Genomic DNA, 21,943 nt, shown 5'->3' on the forward strand with positions numbered 1-21,943 from the left:
TGTTAAAGGACGGGTTCACAGTTTTTCAACTCTCTCTTAAAACAACAGTCAGGTGCCCACATGAACACTGAAAGATGTTTTCCTTGCTGTAATCTTTCCTCATACTGACAATTAAAAGATCCCTCATAATGCGCTTTCAATGGAAGTGATGGAGGACAAAATCCACAGTGCTCATTTTGAGCAAAAATGTATTTAAAAGTTTATCTGAACCTAATATGAGGCTTCAGACATCTGAGTTAGTCTAACTCAGTGGATATCTTCCAAAGTTAGTCTTTTAGTATAAAATCCCTGCTTTGAGTTTCCTCAGACGGTGATTCCCTGTTGAGCTATGGTGGAAGTATAGTAACAAAAAGCTTATTCTACTATAGAGTATCCTTTGCTATTTTAATAATGCAAAAAAAATTACCAACATGAATGAGATAAACAAAAGGTGTTAATCTGACCATCATAACAAAAATGACCGTAGCAAAATGTAGCTCTGTATGTCCTCTGCATTGAGCTGATTAGAATATACAGACTTTTTTAATTGAACGCTTCACCATGGATACCCAAGTTTTGATTCAACTTCCAGTCTCACTTACTTCTCCAAAGCTTTCTATCTTTCCCATTAAATGCAGCCAACAAAGGGATGATACAAAAGCGATAGGATCCAATGAGCAGGCACGTCAAGAGGGTGAGATCACAGTTAGATCCTGCACTGCCTTGTGCCATTAAAGACGAGTTGGTGAAAACATGAGCTGGAAATTCAGTCCAAGTGCAGCTTCGAAGTCCTGTGTAACCAGCCATTGGTTTTTAACAAAACAAAAGAAAATGGGGATATTGCTCCTTTTATCCACCTCACACGACATCAGTTGTAATATATGTCTGCCTGCTAAAACTCAGGCAACCCTGTGTGTGAACTAGACTGGAACAGAACCCGTTGCCGTGACAACCACACAAGGGGGGGTCCCCAGTTTGGAAAATAGGTCCTCTCAGCCAATCACAGACCTGCATGCTGTTGAAGATGCTGAGAGGAAAAGAGCTCCTTCCCTTTAACACAATACACCGGTCAGAAGATGAATAACATTACAAAGTTCTCATCAGAACCATTCAAAGCTCAGCAGCAACACTGATGATTTGTTGAAGTTCAGCTCATTAATTCTGATTTTTATGAGAGATTTAAATGATTTCAGAGGGGGTTTAAAATACAGAAATTTAAAAAATGGCACATTTGTTTTTCAGAGGCCAAGCTTCTGTATCTTGGCAGATGTGGAGGTATTAAATCTGACAAAGATTTGCCCAGGGGGAGATTTCCATCGAAGCCCAGCTCTGAAGTGGGTCACTATTTAGAGCAGAAGCCCCTCCCCTCCATGCCCAGATGTGTCCTTAAAAAGCAAAATAAAAACCATGGCCTGACCCTGGAAAACAACCTGCATAAAACTGATTTTACACCATTGTGCAATCGCATATATGCACTGAAAATCAAAAATGATGTAAATCCTCATTTGGCTCACCTTGCGTACTCACAGCACCTTCACTCTGCTCATTGTGAACACTGGTCCCAGGAAGGCTCCTGGATGGCCCCAGGGTCTTGCGTGGTAGTCTAGAAGCAGAAGTTGGGGGAGGGCCCATAAGAGAGGGGCGAGTGGGAGTCTGTGGAGGTCGGGATCCATTCAGCTGGGGCTTAATATTTGCTGTTGAAGCAGTTCCAAGGGACAACTCTCCTGCTGCCTGAGCCCTATGACTGCCTAGTATGCAATGAAGCAGAAATTAACATTGAAGATGAGCAGCATGAACCTATTTATAAAAGGACAAGTACACAGACTGACCTTGAGTGTGTAATACTCATCTCATTGTTACACGAGACCTGATAAACCAGCCAATCATTTTCTTATAATGGTAGTATAATGAGTCCTTTTCATGGGATATTTTAGAGACATTTTTTCCAAGAGCAAAACTAGTAAAAATTTAAAAACTACAAAACAAACAAACTTAAAAAACAGAGAAAACAGTGCAATAAAACACTGTAAAGCTTACCTACTTTGTGCTTTTTTAAACAGTCATGTTTAATATAGAAATCATACAAAACTTACCTATCTTTCTCACTACAGAAAACATGTCAAATTTGATTAACAAAATCTTGCAGTTTAAGCAGAATAAAGTATCCCTCTGGAGTGTGCCTGTAGTCAGAGCATGACAATGTTACTGCTTTTGTTTTTACTGTGCTCAGGGAGCTGGTTTCAAACACTATGTTCTCACTTTAATAGTATTGGTGAGCTCAAAACCTCCCTTTCCTTCCCCTGTTTTTTCACTCATACAGATGGCTTCCCATCAGAGGAAGAGTCCCCTTCCTTCCCCAGTACTCCTCTTAATATGAAGAGCAGTAGGGCGAAGGGAGTAGGTTGTTTATCCCTAAGAACCGGAGGTGACATCTGTACCCAACACTGTGGAACATGGTTGAGCTGAACAGGAGGAAGAGCGTAGACCCAACAGAGGAACTGTCTCTATGTCACCCTCTGATGGAGAGTCTGCCAAACTACAGCCTGAATAATTCCACTGTATAACGGCATGTCATTATGCAAATGAAACTTATTGAAAATGTTTAACATCAGTTATTTGTATCTGCCATTTTTCACCTTTTCAGTATAAATCAATGTTTTACAATAACATGACTGTTGGTTAGAATGATTTGCAGCTATCAGCTACAGAAAGTACAAAACACTCCCTCAAACCACGTAGTCCTGCCGTCAATCCCAAATGATCCCTAAAGTACAGTTTGAGTCAACTTCTCTTCTGTGTTTGTTTCCATTACACACAGAGTTAAGCTGAACTATTGCACAATTCTGTCTGTTTACACAACACAGGAAATAGTTAGGAAATCATCAGCTCTCTGCTTGTTCAAAGGCATGTCATACAGTTATGAGTGTATTGATTGTGACCTACTGTAAAAGCTTATTTACAGACATTTACAGGTCAACTTTGCCCTTCATGAAATAAATGATGAACGAGGAGAGTGCACTCAGAAGAGTGCAGATCTCCACCAGGTATGTACAGTCAAGATGGCAGTGAAGATAACAAAAACAGGGATTTATTCATCTCGTATCGTGCCTAACTTTAGTGGATCATAAGATTTCGGGTATAGAATTATACCAAACTCTTCTATGGATGTCAGTTTTTGAGCTATGACAAGGGCCAAAATGTGGCCTGCAACAGACTAGGTAAACAGTGTTTTTAAATGCCGGAAATGCCTTTTATCATGTCATAAAGCACATCGTAAAATGGAGAGGACTGCTGAGAAGGTGAAAGTCTTTGCTCATGAGGAATCTTATCAATATTTATTTGAACTCACAACACAACCCACCCTCAAGGTGGCACAGATTGATCTAACGTGGAAACAAAGCATAATTGCTTGTTCCTAGAACTGAAGCAGTTGATGATCACATGTGGCCTGTACCGGCCTGTTAAGAGGAGTGAGGAGTCAGCAGACAATGATGTTATGAAATAGGAGAGGAGAGGTTCTTGAGCATACAGTCATAAATGTGTACAAAAAATATTAGGCTAATGGGTCCGGTGGTATGCAAAATTAGCTGCGGACAGATACACACACGGACACACAGACACACATGACCAAATACATGATCCCCTCCAGGCTTAAGCCTGGCGGAGATAGCTTTTCTTAAGTCCCCCTTAATGTTATCATCAGCTGAGTTTAACTGGATATACACCCAGAACATGGTGTGTATTCAACATTGTCAAACAAAGATTATTAGGCCCACCTGCAGTGCTCTTCTGCTTGGCTTGTGGTGTGCCTGCAGCTCTGGAGATCCTGCATTCATCCCTCCCCAAAGTCGCTTGCCTCTGCCTGGTTGACAGAGTAGATGGTCTGGGACTGGCAGCTGGAAGCTGTGAAAGAGGCTGTCTTGTTCGTCTAGGGGATGGCTGTATTCGAAACCTGCTCTTACTCTCATCCCATGAGGCTCCTGGTGCTTTTGCTTTGCTGGACTCTACCTGCAAAGAGAGCAGAAAGCAGAACGTGAATATTAACCCTACCTGAAAATAAGAGATGAACTGTTGCTGAATTTTTAATGTTCATACTCACCACCAGGCTGATCTTCTTAACCTCTCTACTAGAGTTTTCAGCAAGTCCCTTTGTGGCCTTTGTCCGTATGTCCCGTTTATTCTGAGGAGAGCAGTTCAAGTTCCCTGGTTTGGTCTGGCCCTGGTGGATGTCATCTTTGGGAATGGTAAAACTAGTTGAGGATCTTAGAGTTGTTCTCTGCTCCTTGAGTGGTCTTGATGATGATGACAAACTCTCCGATGAGCAGCGAGGCCGTGTCTTGAGCCCAGATGTCTTGCCCTGACCTAAAGCTGAGCCTGACCTGACCTCAATTTTGTTTGACACGCCCTTCTTTGGAGTCGGTTTGGGATCTGTTTGGCCTCCTCTATCAGGGGATTTTTCTAAAGATGAAAAGCAGAAGGTCTCGTTGCCAGCATGCTGTACTACTTGGCTTGAGGCTGCCTGCTCTGTTTCAGAGCTGGTGTTACTGCATCGGACAGCCTGTGTATTTGCAGCTGAAGGGCCATGAGGTGAGGATGCTCTACTCTTGTCCTGTTCATCTCCAGCAGTATGGCCAGATGACTGTATCACTGTCTCACACAAGTAAGCAGCCCCTGTACTCATTCCTCTCTGAGCATCACTGACTATTTTAGAGTTGGCAGAAACAGTTGCAGTGCTACTCCTCACCTTTGCAGGACTGATCCTGACATTTGCTCCTTTCTGTGTTTCAGTGTGTTTGCTGTGCACGTTACCTTGTGATGGTTTGTGCTGTGAAGCCATTTGATGCACAGTTCTTGTCACAACTTTAGATTTTACATTGCTGAAGTCTGACTTGGGAAACTTCTTAATTTCCATTCTCTTCCCTTTACTGGCTGAAGGAGACAGTCCTGCAACCAAACGTTGTTTAGGAGTGACAGAGGTTTGCTGCTGTTTAGCAGGGTGGAGTCCTGGGCTGCTTGTATTTCCAATGCAGGGGGACTCTGATAAGGAGAAGAGGTCGGGTATCTTGTTCCCAATGTTTTGTATTGGTGTGGAAGTATGAATGTCCTTATCAGTGTCTTGCATAGCTGACAGAGTGGAGACAAAGGTCTTGCCTTCAGCACTAGCAAATTGCACCTCTTTTCCACCATCAGTTGATGATGATTCACAGATAGATGTTTCACAAACAAAGGTCATCAGCAGACCCGCTTCATTCTCACTTGGCAGTGCTACAACAAAGTTGGATGTTTCCGCATCATTTTCCTCAGGGGGTAGCCCCCAATTTTCTGCCTGAATGAAAGTCATGCCAAGACACGGATGGCCTGGGTTCTCCTCGATAACTCTTTCTGTGGAATTTTCACACAAATCTGGCAGAGTGGGTGACAAGAGGTTAGATTCAGCAGGTAATGCTGGATGTCCTGCGGCTGGAGAGACGGATGACTCGTCCAGGGAAGAGAATACCAAGAGTGACTGGTCTGCCAGACAAAAACTGTTGCTCCTCATCACCACTTGCCCAGAGCTTATGGAGCAGCAGTCATTCTCAGTGGATCCTCTACGAGATGTCTCACATGAACTCAGTTGGCTGTCCCTCCCAGCAGAGTCTGGAGATGTCACTACGCTGCGACTTCCACACTCTGTGTTTTTACTAAAAGTCTGGTACTTCTCTGATGTGGTGTCTTGACTGCTCACCAGGCTCAAGTTTTCATTCCAGAAATTTACACTGTCATTAACAGGTGTGGTAATAAAAGTTTGGTTCAGGTTCATGCTTACACCACACAATACATTATCCTGTAGTAAGGTGGTGTTGCAAGAGTTATCCACAGGAGAACCTTCGTTGAGGCAGAACTCCAGCATGTTAATATCAGGGGAGCTGCTGGTTTCTCTCTCACTCAGGATGGAAATACTACTGGGGGAATCAGGTGATGGGCTCAGGGACGAGTCGCTGTACTGACTCTCAGGAGAGACAGGACAGAGGCCTAGCTCTAGGCCTCTGTGCGGCAGAGGAACTGTGGTCTCAATGTGGTTCTCAGTAGACATGTTAAATGTCTTATTAGACATTTTAGAATTTTGACAGGATTTTGCCTTTTTCTGTAGTTGTAAATAAATTCACAATCAGTTAGCAGCACTGTAATCCATCAAATTGGTTGATCAGGCATCAATATCTGTGAAGAGGAGGAAAGGAAGGGTTAAACTATTATAACCATTTTTCAACACAATCTATGTTGACATATCTGTAATTTCACAGACGTTAGCAAGAACACCCTAATGTGACTTTTTTTTAAAGAACACTGAGTAAATTATTTGGGGAAATAGTCCTGGTAAATGTTTATTTCTTGGAGGAATCATGCAAAGCAAAATTTAGAGTTTAATTAAGCTTAATTAATTTGTATTAACTGATCTCACTATTACCTGTCAGTATCACTTAAATAAAAAGCACATTTCCACCGATGATAAGGGAGGGGTAGGGGGTGTAAAATTATGCTTAGGGCTCTAAAAAGGTGTACCCACTGACCATTGTAACAGTAGCTGGATACTCAAATTATTTATGACTTAGTTCAATGAAAAATGCAAAAGCCATTAGGATCATGCTTAAGGAATACTGCAGTGCAAGTCTGTCTAAATCATCTCCTAGTTGTGTTATGTGGTGCAAGATGTTTAGATAGACTGTTGAATATCATGTTAGTATCTATCAAGCATTTATACCCTTTTTAAATGTGTTTTACCAGACACAGCATCATATTTCAAGCCACCTGTGAAGTTTAAACAGGCTACTATTTCTTATGGTACACTTTCAATGAGTGAGTAGAAAACATCACCACCACTATTGTTGTTGCTGTCCCTACTGAAACATTGTTTCATAAAAGCTTAAATGTGAGGATGGACCAGCAGTTACGATCCAAACATGGAGCCATATTTCTACTCTGAAATGAGACGCGGATGGCAATTTCAACTGCTTTGTTGTGTATTGTTGTGTTTATTCAAGCTGACTGGACTGCTTAGCCTGCCAGACACTACAACAAAAGCACCATTGTGGTGCGCACCACCAGACCAGTAAGATATCAAGTCACCAACCAACTGTAAATGTTCCGGTATGCAGACTCAAGACAACTCGGTGCATCTAAGAAAATTCAACACTTGAGGTAAACTTCACCAGAATACAACATAATCTAAACGTGTTTCTGTAGCTCCATCTGCCCCAGGTGTAACCACGCTGAAACAGTGAGCCAGAAACCAATATGAATCTGAACTGTTAGGAGCAAAGTTAGTCTGCTGCAGTTTTGAAGGAAGGGCGGGATCAGTGAGGCTATAACAAATAGCAGGAAACATATAACTTTATGAAAGAAAGAGCTGCAGGGTTTCTCTTGGTTGTCAGAGCACTCCACCTTAAAAATATTACATGTTTCCAGTCTTTGGTGGCTGCCTGCTTGCCTTTGGCTTGTCTGTGTGTTCTAATGTTGAAACAGAAGTTTCTTTTGTGGCAATATAATCCAGCAGTTGAATGGTTTGGGTGACAAAATAATAAAGTGAGTGATGTGACATAACAGTTTAAGAGTCAAAGACACCTGTAGTCACTAAAGACCTGACAACACTAAAGCCAGCTGCAGGTCTGAGCCACACAAAACTCTAATTACCTTCACAGATTTCTTTCCCCCTTATAGCCAAATTATCAGGCACCTTCATTAACTATTTTTAAAAGCACATTGACTCCATCAGAATTTTCAACAAAACCTACAAATGACATGTTCTGTATTTGTCAACTCAAACGTATTGAGTTTTCCTTAAAACAAAGACACTGCAATAGAGAAATTAGAATCAATGCGTCTATTATAAAAATTAAATAAATTAAATTAAATATGTTTGATAAATTTCAAACAAAACTTCCTTGAAGCAACAAACATTTTGTTTCCTGACACATAACATTTATAAATATCAAGACTGGCATTTTGAAAATAGAAATATGCCACAATAGTTATCAGATGTTAAGATTAAAATCAGCCTTACTTTTGACACTACTGACTAAATATATATAAAAGCAGATCTGCTTTTGTCAACATGGCCAACAGTCCAAATCTGGATGATTATTACTGTATGTTTGTTTAACAGGGAGAGAGACATCACACCTTACTGTATTGTGCAATGTGATCTGTACAGTCAAATAAAATATATTGACTTGGCTAACTACTGTGCACACTGAACCTTGGCAGGAACTGCCCCTCCAAGGCCAATGCAGTATATTCCCACATAAAATAACGTTGCAGAGCAGTGATTACTCTCTTCAGAAATGTCACTGGGTTTAGTGTGTTATATAAAGTGCGCCTACACCTGACACAAACCATGACCTGACAATGTTTATGGAAAAATAAAACCACGAGATTCAAGCCACAGGACACTGAACCAACCAACAGAAAGAAATACAAATGAAGTAAAAATATAATTTGAACCATCAATTACCTTTCACAAAAAAGTGATCAACTAGTATGAACTCACTACATCCATGCTTGTCCTCTTCATTCAGTGATTTGCAGCGAGGAAGTAAATGCCTCCAGAGATCATTTAGTTTTTGCAGGTTCACTCGGCTCATTTTACCCTCTCAGAGACAATCCCATTACTACTTTCCTTACAAAGCACTAAATCCAGCCGACTGAGCAGGCAGTGTGCGCGTCTGTTTCAGCCAGACACCAACAGCACCCGTCCCACCACTCCTATCTCCTCGTGTTCAGAGTGAATGAGGGTGCCCCCTGGACTGGTGTTAGCTTCTCTTTTTTTTCCCCCTCCCCTCTCAATGAGGTAATGTGACTTCGTCCAGCAGGCCTACTGCAGCAGTGGATCAGCAATGACTTGGCTCCCCAGTGCAGGTATGTCAAGGTCCAACTAAGGACAGCACTCAGTTCCACTCCCAAGTTTAAAAGGAAGAAGAAATCAACATGTTACCTTATCTCTGCCGAGCCCAGTGCAGGGGGAGTGGCCATGGCCTGCCAGGCTGAGTTGGCATTCACTGTTGCTAAGCAGCGAAAGTCCCTCTTTTATGAGGGAATGGATCAGGCGGCTTTTTAGTACAGGATAAGTGAAAAGGGGAGCAGAATGAGGGGAGGCCTAGGTGCAGGAGAATGTCACACTTTGACAGTTTTAAAATGGTAGAAACTAACCAGAATTTTATTTAGGGCTAAACAATTAATCAAATTTTTATCAAAATCGCAATATGGTCTACAGCAATTTTCAAATCACAGGACGTGTAATATTTTTTTTAAAGGAGAGATGTGTGTCAAATACCATTTTAAATTAAATACTGTCGTGCTGCAGAGATGTTCCAGCCTACAAATCATAATTGACTTAGAAAACATCTTTGTTTGGTACAGATCCCCTGAAAAATCACACCATAATCATTTTAATATGTTTTTCAATGAAAATGAGAATAATTATGTCAAAATGATCACTCTCTCTAATATCGCAAATCATATCACAATTGCGATATCAGTCAAAATAATCACAATTAGATATTTTTTCCAAAATTCTCAAGCTCTAATTTGAATAGAAACTTGCTTGTTCCAACATGTCAAGACACATCACAATGTTGGTATAGCTGATAAGTTCCCCAAAGTCCTCCACTGACAACGTCACTGCCTGATGACACGGCCTCATAGTGTACACAAACAGCCCGACACCTGATCCAAACACTACAGCAGTGGTGTGACACCAGAGTCTAAGACCCCTAAGACCCATGCTATTTCTGCTTAATCTATACAAAGCCCCTGACCCTGGGAACTATATAGTCTAATCTTGACTGGGGACAAGATGTAAATCATGGTACAGAGTATACATGATATACATGAGCAGTTTAACAAAATGAAAGATAATTTGTCTTATATCCTGTAAAATGTATAATTTAGAGAGTTTAGTTGTGTAATCTAAGCATACTTAAGTATGGTTGTTAACATGAATGCAGAAGCGTCCATTGGCAGCAGTAATCAGAGAAGAGCTATACTCTCCAGTCCAAGATTCAGAGTGAAAACCTCAGCGGTGCCAACTAAACATTACACACCCTGAATTCTATGAACCTGAAGGTAATTTTATATCTGCACGTCATTGCAGAGTCCCTGCAGCCCATCCCTATTCTGCCGGCTCGAATGTTATATCTGGCTCAGATTAATAAACAAAAAAGTCAATTTGTTCGATATGTCTCACAAATGACCTCTGTGCAATTTTAGGGAAATTCAATACAACTTTCTGCCTTCAAATTGCATAATACATTTTAAACTCAGGGTGAGATCAACAGCACAATGTCACTCTCTTTCTGAAGCCCCTCAGGCACCATGCAGACAGCCCCGAATGGCCTTTTCTTGCCTTTGCATGGGTGACTGGACATATCACACAGCGAGCTGTTATGGGTAGCAGGGATAGCCATCAGACGCCCAAGCACAGAGCTGCCCCACACTACAGCGGGGCAGCAGGTCAAGCTGGGGGATTCCAGCCAGCATACCACAGGGACAAGGCCGTCCTCTGTAAAGCACAGAGCAACAAAACCACACCAATGAGCCTGGTTACAATGGTATGGCACTGTCCTTTCAACAAGCAGAATATTACTGAGTCTGGCTTGGAAGAAATTTTAAAAAAGCGCTCAAGACAAAGCAGATGGCTTATGCCATCTAGTGAAAAACAAGCATGTCAGATGTATCAGAGAATAAACTGTGATGCATAGGCATCGTCAGGGGGTTGGACAACATGAATTCTAAATCTAAAATGTTTAATATTAATATATCATAATATTAATGCTGAAATATGTACTATGGTTATTTTTTGAGGGCAGTGTTTGTGGAGGTGTATTTTGTAGTATTGTTTTATAAGGTGTCTCTGTTTCACAAAAAAAATCACAACTTAATACAGTCCAACTCATACCACAAACATACTGAAATTGATTTGAAAATGAACACAGTCAAATCATTTTGCAAGCAGATAAAAGAGTCCACACTCACCTAAAGGTGTGTAGTTTAGGAAGACAGAAAATAGCCTGAATGAATCCTGCTGGTTTTATTTGTAGTGTCTCAATCCTCCCTGGCTCCTCTAACACATGAGGTCATTGGCACCACACGTTTCTGATCAAAACAAATGGCCCCTTGCACCTGATTGACAGATTATCTCCGTGTGAGGCCTCCTGCGGCAAGTAAAGTGTATAATTAGACCAGGAGTAAACATAGGATGCAGCTACAAATAGCAAGGAAAATGCTCTTTCAAGTCCATAAATGGTTTAAACTAGCGATACAGATAATAACAACAGACTCTTTAAAAGATTAGGGAATGAGTTAGTATGTTAAAATACCTCAGCATTAGCAAGTGGTTTTGAATCACTGCCAGTAAAGTTAGCTAACGTTACATGAGGTCTTACCAGTATCAACGGTCGAAAATCAAACAAGCTAAAATATTAGCACAGCTAACGTTTGCTATCAAACAAACAACAGCAGTGTTTAGCGGTAACGTTAATTTCTGTTGACAGGGAGTAAAACTTCTTGGTACCTCAAGTAACTTACACAAGTATTTAAAGTAGTTAATTTGTGTCGGAGACAGATAGCCTGCCTTACCACCTGCCGAACAATTAAGATTTAGAATAGGGTTTAACAAAGCACGTAATTTGACATTAATCTCTAAGAAAAATCAACACAGCGCCAGACTGAAATCATGTACCTGCCACAGGAGCGCGCAGCACCAACGGGAGCGCGCGCGCTGCTGACGAGGTCCGGTTATTCACCTGGTCGTTTCCCTCACTTTTTCAGAGCCTCCGGAGCCAGTGTCTTAATTAAATCTATTTATCAAAAGAGCAGACTGGTCATGTTGGAGTTCAGCTCTTATTTCCCTGCAGAGGTGATGAACCAGTGTTGTTTGCTTGAACTTTGACTCCTGAGAGACATAATGTGCTGAGTTGGCGTCCACAGCTAACATTTAGTACAAACAACTCGCTTTAATCAATTAATGATTGAATTGTATCCATTATGCAGGTGCCTAAAAGGTTAATATAATCACACTGAAAGTCTCTCCTTTCTTCAAAAGAAAAACAAAATTGTCATAGCAGCCTTTTTTTGTTTTCCTGCTGTAGAGATCAACCATTTGATAGCATCAGATTTTATTATTTCAAATCTGGATGTACAATAATTAAATAATTACATGATTATAAACCATATGATGCTGGGAAGCAAATGTATGTACAATGTAAAAAGTGCATTGTGTTAACAGAGAGAACATATGGGCACACTGGACATCCTAAGAGAGGTAAAAGGGACAGGAGAGCCTCAGGGTGGGAACGAGTAACGGATTTGCTCCAAAATCAGGCAAGCATTACATCTTTTGAATTAGTAATATCAATCAAATTTACAATATTTATTTGTATGATCATATCTTGTATTTTACAACTTACATTGTAGAAGATACTACTGTGCTTTGTGATGAAACGTAACGGAAATCACAAAATCTGTTTGTTATTCTAGAGACCCCACCAATAGGGTTTGTTAAAGACACTTGTACCTTGAGACATACTATATACTGCATCGGTTTTGTCAAATATTAATATTCAGTGATTTCACAGAGAACCTGACACTGTATTGTGGAAGTCCTAACTGGTAGATCTGCACTTGCAGGTCCCATATGTCTCTGTTGACATCAAAGGAAAAGCAGGACAATAACAAAGTAATCTTTGCTATCTTTGTGGTTCATTCTGATATCAGTCTGAATGGATTAATTACAGATAGGTGCAGAACAGTATTACAAACTGATACATCAGGCCACTAAGTGCATGAGACAGGATGAATTTAACAGACTAGTTTAAGACAAGATTATTCTTCCACATCAGTTTTAGGCCACATGGCTGCTGTCCATTAGTGTGGGTATGAGGTGGGACTCCCTGTCCTGAAGGCAAGTCAATGTGCACACTATCAAGGAGGAGGCAAAAGAAGGAGGCAGGAGGAGGAGGAGCAGCATGCGTCTTCCAGGGATGTTGAAGCTAGCGGAGTAAAGCAAGGAAAGTTGTATTTCCTTTTGTGTCCAATGGTAAGCAGAGTTGAACAGGCGCTTTTCCCCCCTCTTCCTTTTTCCTTCATCTCCCTCTCTTTAATCCCCACTCTCCTCTCATTTGACACAGCTGGACCAGGTAAGGCCTCCGCAGGCAGCAGAGACAATAATGTAAAGGACCACCTGAAAAGAGCAGAGAGACAAAGTTCACTTCCTACACAACTGTCTGATTAAACACACAGTGGGCAAAAGAGTCACAAAAACACACACTGGGGGAATTCCTCCAGTCACTGTCAAACAATGCTGAAGAGTCTCTTATGAAAATCAACGCTGCCATGTGTTTTAAGTAACTTAACACAAGACTGCTGAGCCTCATTGAGGCTGAAAAACAAAGCAGGAATACAGTGGGGGAAATAAGTATTCAACACGTCAACATTTTTTTCAGGAAACATATTTCAAGTGCAGCTATTCACATGCAATTAAGACCAGACATTGGTATTAACTCAATAAGGCAACACAGCTAAATAAATCATAACATTCTAATCAATAAAAAAAGTTAAGTGCATTAAATTTGAATGACACGGGAAAAAACTATTGAACACGCTAACTGAAATACTTGGTGGAGAAGCCTTTGTTTGCAATGACAGATTCAAGATGCTTCCTGTATGAAGAAACTAATCTCTCACAATGTCCAGGGGAGATTTGGGCCCATCCTTCTAAGGAGACAGTCTTCATATGTTGAAGACTCGGGGGGACCCGCTGGTGAATCTTTGTCTTCAGTTCCTTCCATTAATGTTCTATTGGGTTCAAGTCAGGTGATTGACTGGGCCAGTCCAACACCTTTATTTTCTTTCTCTGGAACCAGTTAACAGTCTCCTTTGCAGTATGTTTTGATTTTGTCCTGTTGGAAAGTCCATCCGTGTCTCATCTTCATTGTCCTGGTGGATGGCAACAGATCCTTCTCAAGAATATCACGATACATGGCTGGTTGGTGGTGGAGTGATGCTTCTTCCACTTGCGGTTGATGTCCCCAGCGGTGCTTATGGGAACATTTAGGAGTTGAGAAATCAGTCTGTAACCCGTGCCGTTCCTATGTTGCTCAACACTCTTGTTGCAAAGGTCTTGGGAGAGCTCTTTGCCTCTACTCATCAAGAGATGGTTCTTGCCCGACAGCTTGGTAGCACATGTTGCATTCAGATGGCTAACCCTTTTTAAAAGAGTGGAAATACTAATAGCCACATGCACTAAGCCAGCTGATTCTAACTAGCACACATAAGAGAGCTAATTGATGGATTCACTTGGTTTTTCTTACTGCGTGTTCAATACTTTTTTCCTGTGTCATTACAATTTACAGAACTTTTTTTTTTTATTGATTGGAATGTTATGATTTTATTAGATGTATTGCCTTATTGAGTAATCACCAATGTCTGGCCTTAATTTCATATGAATAGCTGCACTGGAAATATGTTTAATGAAAAAGAAGTTGATGTGTTGAATACTTATTTCCCCCACTGTATCTTAGTAACATGGAGAATATTTTATGTTACTAAATAAAAAAAACTTAAATATGTACTGTGTGTGATATGAACAGCCAATTGGAAGTAAATTTGGGGAACAAATAACATTTTTAAATTGGTAGTCTGATTTCAAGACTAAGGGCATTTTCTCAACAGAGATAATGTCAAAGTAATAATCATCCATACTTCGTTAAACATTGGAAACATAACATTGTGTCTCACCAGTTCCCCTTATAGTCTGTACTCACCAAACACACCAGCACAATGACAACAGTCAGCTTCAGGTTCTTCATACACATGGCACGTGCCAGGTTACGACTTGTGGTCTTAAATGTGACCGACTAAATGGAGGACGGAGAGAAAGTCAAATCAGTGACAATTTCTGTGTATAAATAGCCTGCTAGATTATCATCAAAATATAAACTTGTATACTGCCAAATATCATGCATCAGAAAACAAATAGGATGATAAACTCACTGAATCAACCAAATTTTCTGTTTTGTCAATCAACAACTCCAGCTTCTCTCCTCTCTGAGCGACCAAGTCTGTAAAAAAGACACAAGGACACACAGGTAGAGTCAGTCATTCTGGAGAAAGATTGTTGATATTTGAACCAAACACCCAAACAAATACACCCCTCCCTTCATGCTCTTTGAGCAGCTCCGTCCCCCAAATGCATGGACGCACATTGCCAAGGCAACGACCAAAAGAGAGATATAGTGAAACCCAGAGCGATGCGTCAGCTGTAGTGTCACTTCTGCTAATCTCACACATTATCAGAAGCGGAAAAAAAAATTCTGTCTCACTGCAGCCTCCCCACTTCTCGCTCAACCTGCGTCTCTGTCCACAGAAGCAGCCATCTGTCAGTTGCAGCTCCTGGGGAGCTGAGAGGACAAAGGCTGGACAAACTGCCTTCACCAGGCTGACTAACAGCAGAAATCGGCTCCACGGGAAGAAATCGTCAGTGTTTGTATTTATTGATATGGTTAATAAGTTGAAAACACATATACAGCAGGATATTTGTATGATTTAAACAGCTGCCTGCTCAGATAATGCTTCACTAAATGCGACAAACAGACTCGGACCATTGAAAATGTAGAGGTCTCCGTCAGTCTTGCATTCAGTGTGGATTGATACATTTAATAAAACGGAAGTCTATCTGTTCTACGCAAAAACACTTTCTATGTGAATTGGTCACAGCCTCTCTCTCTCCTGTTTGCCAGCCCTCCTCCACCATTCAGTGGGTGCTGGAGATGGGAGACTGTCATGTCCTCACACAGACAGCTGCTCTGATGACTTCCCTGTCCTGTGCACGAGCATGAACGCCCCCTGCTGCTGATTGGCCAGAGTAGTGTTATGTGGCTCACTCTGAGCCACTGTGCTTACATGTCCATTTACAAAGCCAGCGCTGCGTATGAACACCAGATTTTTTTTCAGGACACACACAGAACAGACAGCTAGCAGACCATGAGGAGATATTTGTTGAATTTGACAAAAAGTGTATTGGATCAGAATCGCCGACTCTACCTTTAATTCCTTTATTATCTTACAGCTCTTTATGAAAAAGGTGTATCAAGAATCACTGAACAATGGGGAAACTGATTAGAAGCTCACCTATATTGCGGACCATAATGCCTTTCAGATCATCCACTTGCATCTGCGTCTCAGTAATACGATCTGATCCCCGTGGGTCTGAGTGATGTTTCTACATAGAGAAGAACAGACAGAAAAATTAGATCTAAGAGTCATTTGTCATCACTAAAGCTTGAATTATGCTTCTCTGAGCTGTATGTGAACAAACACACTGGTGTTATTTGTTTGTTTCTTTATACTTGTACAGATTGGGGGTATAACATACAAGTCCACTAGGGGACAGTGTCACATTTAGTAAATGGCAATGTAAAGAAAACGTAGGAGAAATCAGGAAACAGAAATCAATTTCACCCCTGTGACAGTGTAAACAAACCACTACATCTGTGTAACAAACATGAAAAAAACATTTTATCAACGTTGAGATTTGGGAGGTGTGCCAGCCGACACCTTTTGCAAGCATCTGCAACCTACAATAACACATAACATCCCTCTCTGTGTGGGCAAAGAAGTTCACATGTATCTCAGCAGAAGCATAATTCCAGCTGAAATCTGAGAGTCATTTTACAGACTACAGAAGTCTGTAGGACTTGAAGAAAACAGCGGTCACAAAGCCCTCACAAGAAAATGTTGCTAAATATACTCAGGCTTTTGTCATACTCACCATCTGAGCTGACAGTGTGGATGAGAACTCACTATTCATGGCGTACGGCAGGGCCGTTTGTGCTCGTGACCCATAGGTTGTCTGGAAGCGCTTCTTGACCTCACTCAGGAAGCTGAATGCACGTGACCTCTCAAAGTCCTTTAGCACACAAGAGTTATATCAGTTATAATCCCATATTCATGAAAAGACCTTGTGAACATTGTATCTGCTGATTCTTAATGTCAAAAAATAACATTTGGGGCCAACCCTCCCATCATACAACCTGCAGGTCCTACCTCTCTGGTCCTAATTAGTCCGAACAGCAGTTTGAGTGGTTGCAGATGTATTTGACATGTGTGTCATTGTATGTGTCAATTTTTCAAAGTGGCTCAAATATTCTTCTAAGCTCTTATTTATATTCAGATTTTCAGATTTAAGTAATACAAATGAAAAAAATCAATAAAAGTGCCTCCCAATATTAAATCCTTCCACATCCTGTATAATACAACAGCACATCACACAACAGAGGGACATAACACTTGCAAAACCATTTCTAGTTACCTTGAGCATTTACAGATGGCCATTAGCCATAGATATCTGAGCCAATACTTACATCATCAGTGATACACAGGTATATGATTCTGTCATGGCAGATGTAGTGAAAGAGATAGCTGAAAAGACAAGAAAAATGTGTCGACAGCTGAAAGCACACAGTCAAATTTTAATCTGTTTTCATTCCATAACATGTTCTGCAAAATGTCTAAGTAAACATAACACTGTGTTGACATGACACTGGTATTCTCCTTTACCCTCTTCACTGCCAAGGCACTTGCATGAGAGCACTTAGCGTTTGCTTTTGAGGCATGTGATGCCATGCTCCTGTTACAGGTTGTGAAATCTTGTAGATGTCTCTCTGCATGCTCTGGTATCTCAGTATTTAGTCATCTAGAGCTTCTCACTGGTGCTTATATATGACAGTCCACACTGGACCTGAGCATTGAGATGATAGCATTAATGAGTTTGATTTTGTATGGTACAGGTCCGTGGATAGTGATTTGTTTTTCACTTTAAAGGTTTAGTGTACTTTACCTGCCTCATACACCCTTCCTTAGGTTCCTTAAATGTGTGAATAAGTGTGCATGAAAAAGATCCTGAATAATTGAAGTAAGATCATGTTGGAAATTAATGTTATTGTCTATCATTGGCAATGATATTCTGTAAAACATGACATCTGAGTGTGTGAAAAATGGTTCTACATGGTTGATCTTTGTTTACAATAGAACATTTTGTAGAGGGTGAAATGTTAACTGCAGTTGAACTTGGGTTTTAGAGGAACCCCACAACTTATCTCCCCACACATATGCAGATCTGAGGACAAGTGTAGCCTGTTTTTTGTGTGCATAGTCATTGTTGTTGACAAAATTTGCATTTGAGGAAACCAGTAGGAACTAATGGCTGTAGGTCTGCCTTCATAACTTGTTCATCAGACTCAGAATCTGTTTATCAGCCAAGTTTGCAGCATACAAAGGATGTGTCTTGGCATTTGCTCCCACAAACACAACAAAACACAAGAATAAAAATAGAACAAGAGTAAGATAATAATAATAATAATAATAATAATAATGAAATATACAAAGTAGTACTAAAAAAACTAAACAAAGGAAATATGAACTGTACTGTGGTCAAAGAAACGTGTATGAATAACGTGTATGAATAAAAGTGTATGAAAAGTGTATGAAATGAAGGTGACAAGTGCAAAAATTAAATGTGATGTGCAATAAATAATTAAATTATGTAACAGTGGAGGTTGAATACAATGTAAAGTCCAGTTTGATGAAATATATGAAAGTGACAAGTGCAGGAATTAAGCAAGGGATGTGAAATGTAGAGTCCAGTTTGACAACAGTACAGTTCAGCTATTTCATCAGATTGAAGGCAGTTTTGACAGCACTCTAGATAAGTTTAAGATAAGAATATATAGACTCTGCCAAACTGACAGACAGGTGTAGCCACAACATATGGGTCGGTGACATGTGTGTGATGTTGGTGTGCAGATGAGTATGGCGGTGTGCGAGCAACAAACGCAACAAACACACACACACACACACATACATACATATAAGACCTACCTGCCATGGCTGTAGGTCAATTTGTTATTCTCTGAGGGGATTTTGGCTAAAATCTGTTCAGTCACTTCTAGGAAGTTTCCGCCACACCATGCATGCTTAGCCAGGATAGTGGTTCCACGGGCCACCACAGCAAAGAGGATTGCCATGGCAACAGCTGGGCTTTCAGCTCTGGTGCTCGCTAACAACACAAGAACAAGAGCAGAGAGATGTTACTGGATGATCCAAGCAAGGGGTCAGCTGAATGAGTTTGGGAAAGAGGACATTGCTCAACAGAGAATGCCTCTGTTGAAACGTTTGAGGGCGATGATACAGACAGTAAAGGGATGAAGCAGAGAAAATTGTGTGTAACTCATGACGCTGGAGTTCACTTCCAATTCAGGGTTGAGGGTACAGTTAAGGGAAACATAATTGATGATATTTAGCAGCTGATTGTGAAAGAATGTTAGACATCGTGGCAAAAGCCTTAACGCTGTTTGAGCCCACTTTCTTTTATTTTGCTTGAGAACAGAAAAAAGGGTGATTTCTCTGCTTTTCTCCCCACAGACCACATTAGACCAGGTCCAGATCAAAAACCACTATATTTACACTACTCAAATGTGAATTAGATTAACAAGGAGACTCCAAACAGTCATTAAAACACAGTTTCAAATTTTTGAAACCTTTTTTCTATTCGTGAAAAATTAAAATTTCACTGATATTTCTCCATTCAGACCAAATCAGACTAGATTTTTTGACATGTGTAAGTATAGTGGGTTTTGATCTGGGTGGAAAAAGCAGTGAAATCGCCCCTTTTCTGTGTCTTTAAGCAAAATGAAGGTTTCACAAACCTGAAAGTGAGTTTAAACAGCGGCAAGGCTTTTGCTACCATGTCTACACTTTTTCATTAGTCTAGGAAGTGAAATAACGCTCAATATCATTATTTATATTTCCCTTACCTTTCCCCTTAACCCCGAATCAGAGTCTAACTTCAGCGTTTTGTGTACGTGACAGTTAGTATGTATGACAGGCCACCAATTAACCACAAACTGCACGTCCTAATTGTAACGAGAAATGAAAGCAAAAACCAGACTAACGATGACTGGAAAACAACAGGCTAGCTAGTTAGCTAATGATGTCTTTGACTTGACGTTAAGTAGGTAGCTGTTTTCCCTTACTACCTAATATTGTCTCTAACTACGGAGCTAAGACAATTCACAGTGACATATAACCATAAATCCAATACCTTGCTGTGTCAGTGGTGTTCAAAGTAGCTCGTTTACAGCAAATTCCAACATCTAAAGAGATTTCAGCTGCTAGCAAGCTAGCTAATCCCTTTCGAGTGACTTCTGCTTGTACGAATCACCCAGACCGGAAATGGATTCAGTGTCTTGCTGGGTAATGTAGTTCTTACCACGTTCCTTACCCAACATATCCAATTGTATTCTTTCACTTTTGAACTACATTTTTAAAACTTCCTGATATGTAGTGTTATCGTCACATGTTTTCATACCTACACCACGTTATGACGACAGTTTTGTGCATTTTTAGCCCTCGTCAGTGTCTTACAGGAATGACTCTTTACAGAAATGATTGAGTGCTTACTGAAATTAAGTTAATACATTATATCATACATATTTCTATAATGACTTCATATTTAACATCAAATTTTATATTATAAGTCTTGCAATAAGCTAAAGCTAGCAATTTATGGGATCAGTCGGATACAGTGGTGCCCACATTAATCAATATCTCACCTAAACATCAGCAATTTCTATCACAATTTGCAGTTCCTACACATTAATATGAACATTAAAAATGTTTTTCTTTTTATTACTTCATTTGAATGTTTTGGCTTCACTGTGCAGAATGATGTATGTGCAGAGTTTGACACTAGAAGGCTGTTTTCACATTCATCTGCTGAAAGTGGAAAGTTTCGTGCTTGTTGAAAATCCAGTTTTAAGGGGTGGGCCTACGAGCATGACTTGTGACATCACAACTAGTTTGGAACCAATCCTGGTCTAATATTAAACTTGCACAACTGTGATGTGGAAACTTGAAGCCTCCAGTGCACAAACACCAAGAACGAACTTTACAGTGAAGTAGGAGACGTCTTGTGTCCAGTAGTTTTTTGAAATGAACAATATTTACATATTTATAGATTCTGGAATTTTTAATGAGGGAGAAGGATTAGATGTAATTTTAAGGATTTTAACAAGATAATTGCACCTTTTTTTGTGAAAAGACCACATCAGACACAAATTATTATTCAAAGTAGAATATTTTGTATACATCTTAAAACATGTCTGGGGGGGATCATTAAATAAAATGTCTTGTTCATACTAAACATCCAACTGCATGAATATTATTGTGGAATACTACTGCAACACTGCTGAAACATTAAAGTTAAGTCTTACATCTGTGCAATACTGTTAACATGACATCTCCTGTATTGTCCCATCAAATGTTGTTTAAGAATTGATGACGCGTTTTAAAGTTATGTGTTTTTGGCCATTTATGTGTGTGTACTTGACCCACTTTTAATATAAACAATAATTTGGTAATGCTTTATCTTACAGGTCCTTTCATTTTATATTAGTATAAAACCACTCCTAGAAATTTTTTTAATTTGCACGTATTTAATAATCAATTCTTAGGACATTTTACAAAGTGAGTGATACAACTGGGTAAGTACCCACTCATTATATCTGGGTTCATATGTAGTTTTTAATTTGGAAAAATTAACTGACAGAAAATGCTTAGTTTTCAATGTGTCAAATGATATGTATATGCATTTTGTTGTTTGTTTTTTTTAAAATAATTGCCTAAAAGTAGCTGATGTGTAACTGTCAATTCTCAGGACTACAAATTGGTAGTTTATGGGAAATCTGCTAATTTTAGTAGTGAGTATTTAAGAAACAATCTAATAGGCTAACATGTAGTTTGATACACAAAACTACACACTGAAAATTAAGTATTTTGTGTAGCTTGTGTTCAGTTTGTCCAATTTACCAGAATCAGCTGTCTCATTTACTATCTCCTGTAGCAAAGTCCCGTTGCCCCTCCTCTTGCCTGTGAG

General features: G+C 40.0%; 2 protein-coding genes across 4 annotated transcripts in view; both read right to left on the reverse strand.

Moving 5' to 3' along the window:
* The window catches only part of mtus1a (microtubule associated tumor suppressor 1a), a 32,408-nt gene extending 20,627 nt beyond the window's left edge, over nucleotides 1-11,781 (reverse strand). The window contains exons 1-5 of one of the 3 annotated variants that reach the window (XM_044364644.1): nucleotides 11,693-11,781; nucleotides 10,987-11,165; nucleotides 4,079-6,177; nucleotides 3,756-3,987; nucleotides 1,494-1,727 (exon numbers count right to left, since the gene is read on the reverse strand). In XM_044364644.1, the coding sequence (XP_044220579.1) occupies nucleotides 1,494-1,727; nucleotides 3,756-3,987; nucleotides 4,079-6,073 (2,461 nt within the window). In that variant the 5' untranslated portion in view covers nucleotides 6,074-6,177; nucleotides 10,987-11,165; nucleotides 11,693-11,781. Of the gene's footprint in view, nucleotides 1-581; nucleotides 802-1,493; nucleotides 1,728-3,755; nucleotides 3,988-4,078; nucleotides 6,178-10,986; nucleotides 11,166-11,538; nucleotides 11,673-11,692 lie in introns of those variants that run through there. The other 2 variants (XM_044364643.1, XM_044364645.1) reach the window with 2 other exon arrangements.
* A 331-nt stretch (nucleotides 11,782-12,112) lies between these two features.
* On the reverse strand, nucleotides 12,113-20,247 carry sybl1 (synaptobrevin-like 1). Its single transcript, XM_044364650.1, has 8 exons — nucleotides 20,111-20,247; nucleotides 18,889-19,066; nucleotides 17,373-17,430; nucleotides 16,781-16,918; nucleotides 16,141-16,231; nucleotides 15,004-15,071; nucleotides 14,775-14,867; nucleotides 12,113-13,192 (listed from the first exon to the last, which is right to left on the reverse strand). Exons 2-8 carry the CDS (start codon nucleotides 19,032-19,034, stop codon nucleotides 13,127-13,129), a joined length of 660 nt encoding a protein of 219 aa, XP_044220585.1. The 5' UTR covers nucleotides 19,035-19,066; nucleotides 20,111-20,247; the 3' UTR covers nucleotides 12,113-13,126.
* Between the last annotated feature and the right edge of the window lie 1,696 nt (nucleotides 20,248-21,943).

This window comes from Thunnus albacares, chromosome 10, assembly GCF_914725855.1.
Source record: "Thunnus albacares chromosome 10, fThuAlb1.1, whole genome shotgun sequence".
NCBI lineage: Eukaryota > Metazoa > Chordata > Actinopteri > Scombriformes > Scombridae > Thunnus > Thunnus albacares.

What these genes read in the sequence shown, in the direction of transcription:
- sybl1 (XM_044364650.1), bottom strand. Translation starts at nt 19,034, where the DNA reads ATGGCAATCCTCTTTGCTGTGGTGGCCCGTGGAACCACTATCCTGGCT. An exon ending in TTGACCTACAGCCATGGCAG is followed by an intron (nt 17,431 to 18,888) that starts GTAGGTCTTATA and finishes TTGTCTTTTCAG; the next exon opens with CTATCTCTTTCACTACATCT. An exon ending in CAGAAAATTTGGTTGATTCA is followed by an intron (nt 14,868 to 15,003) that starts GTGAGTTTATCA and finishes TCCTCCATTTAG; the next exon opens with TCGGTCACATTTAAGACCAC.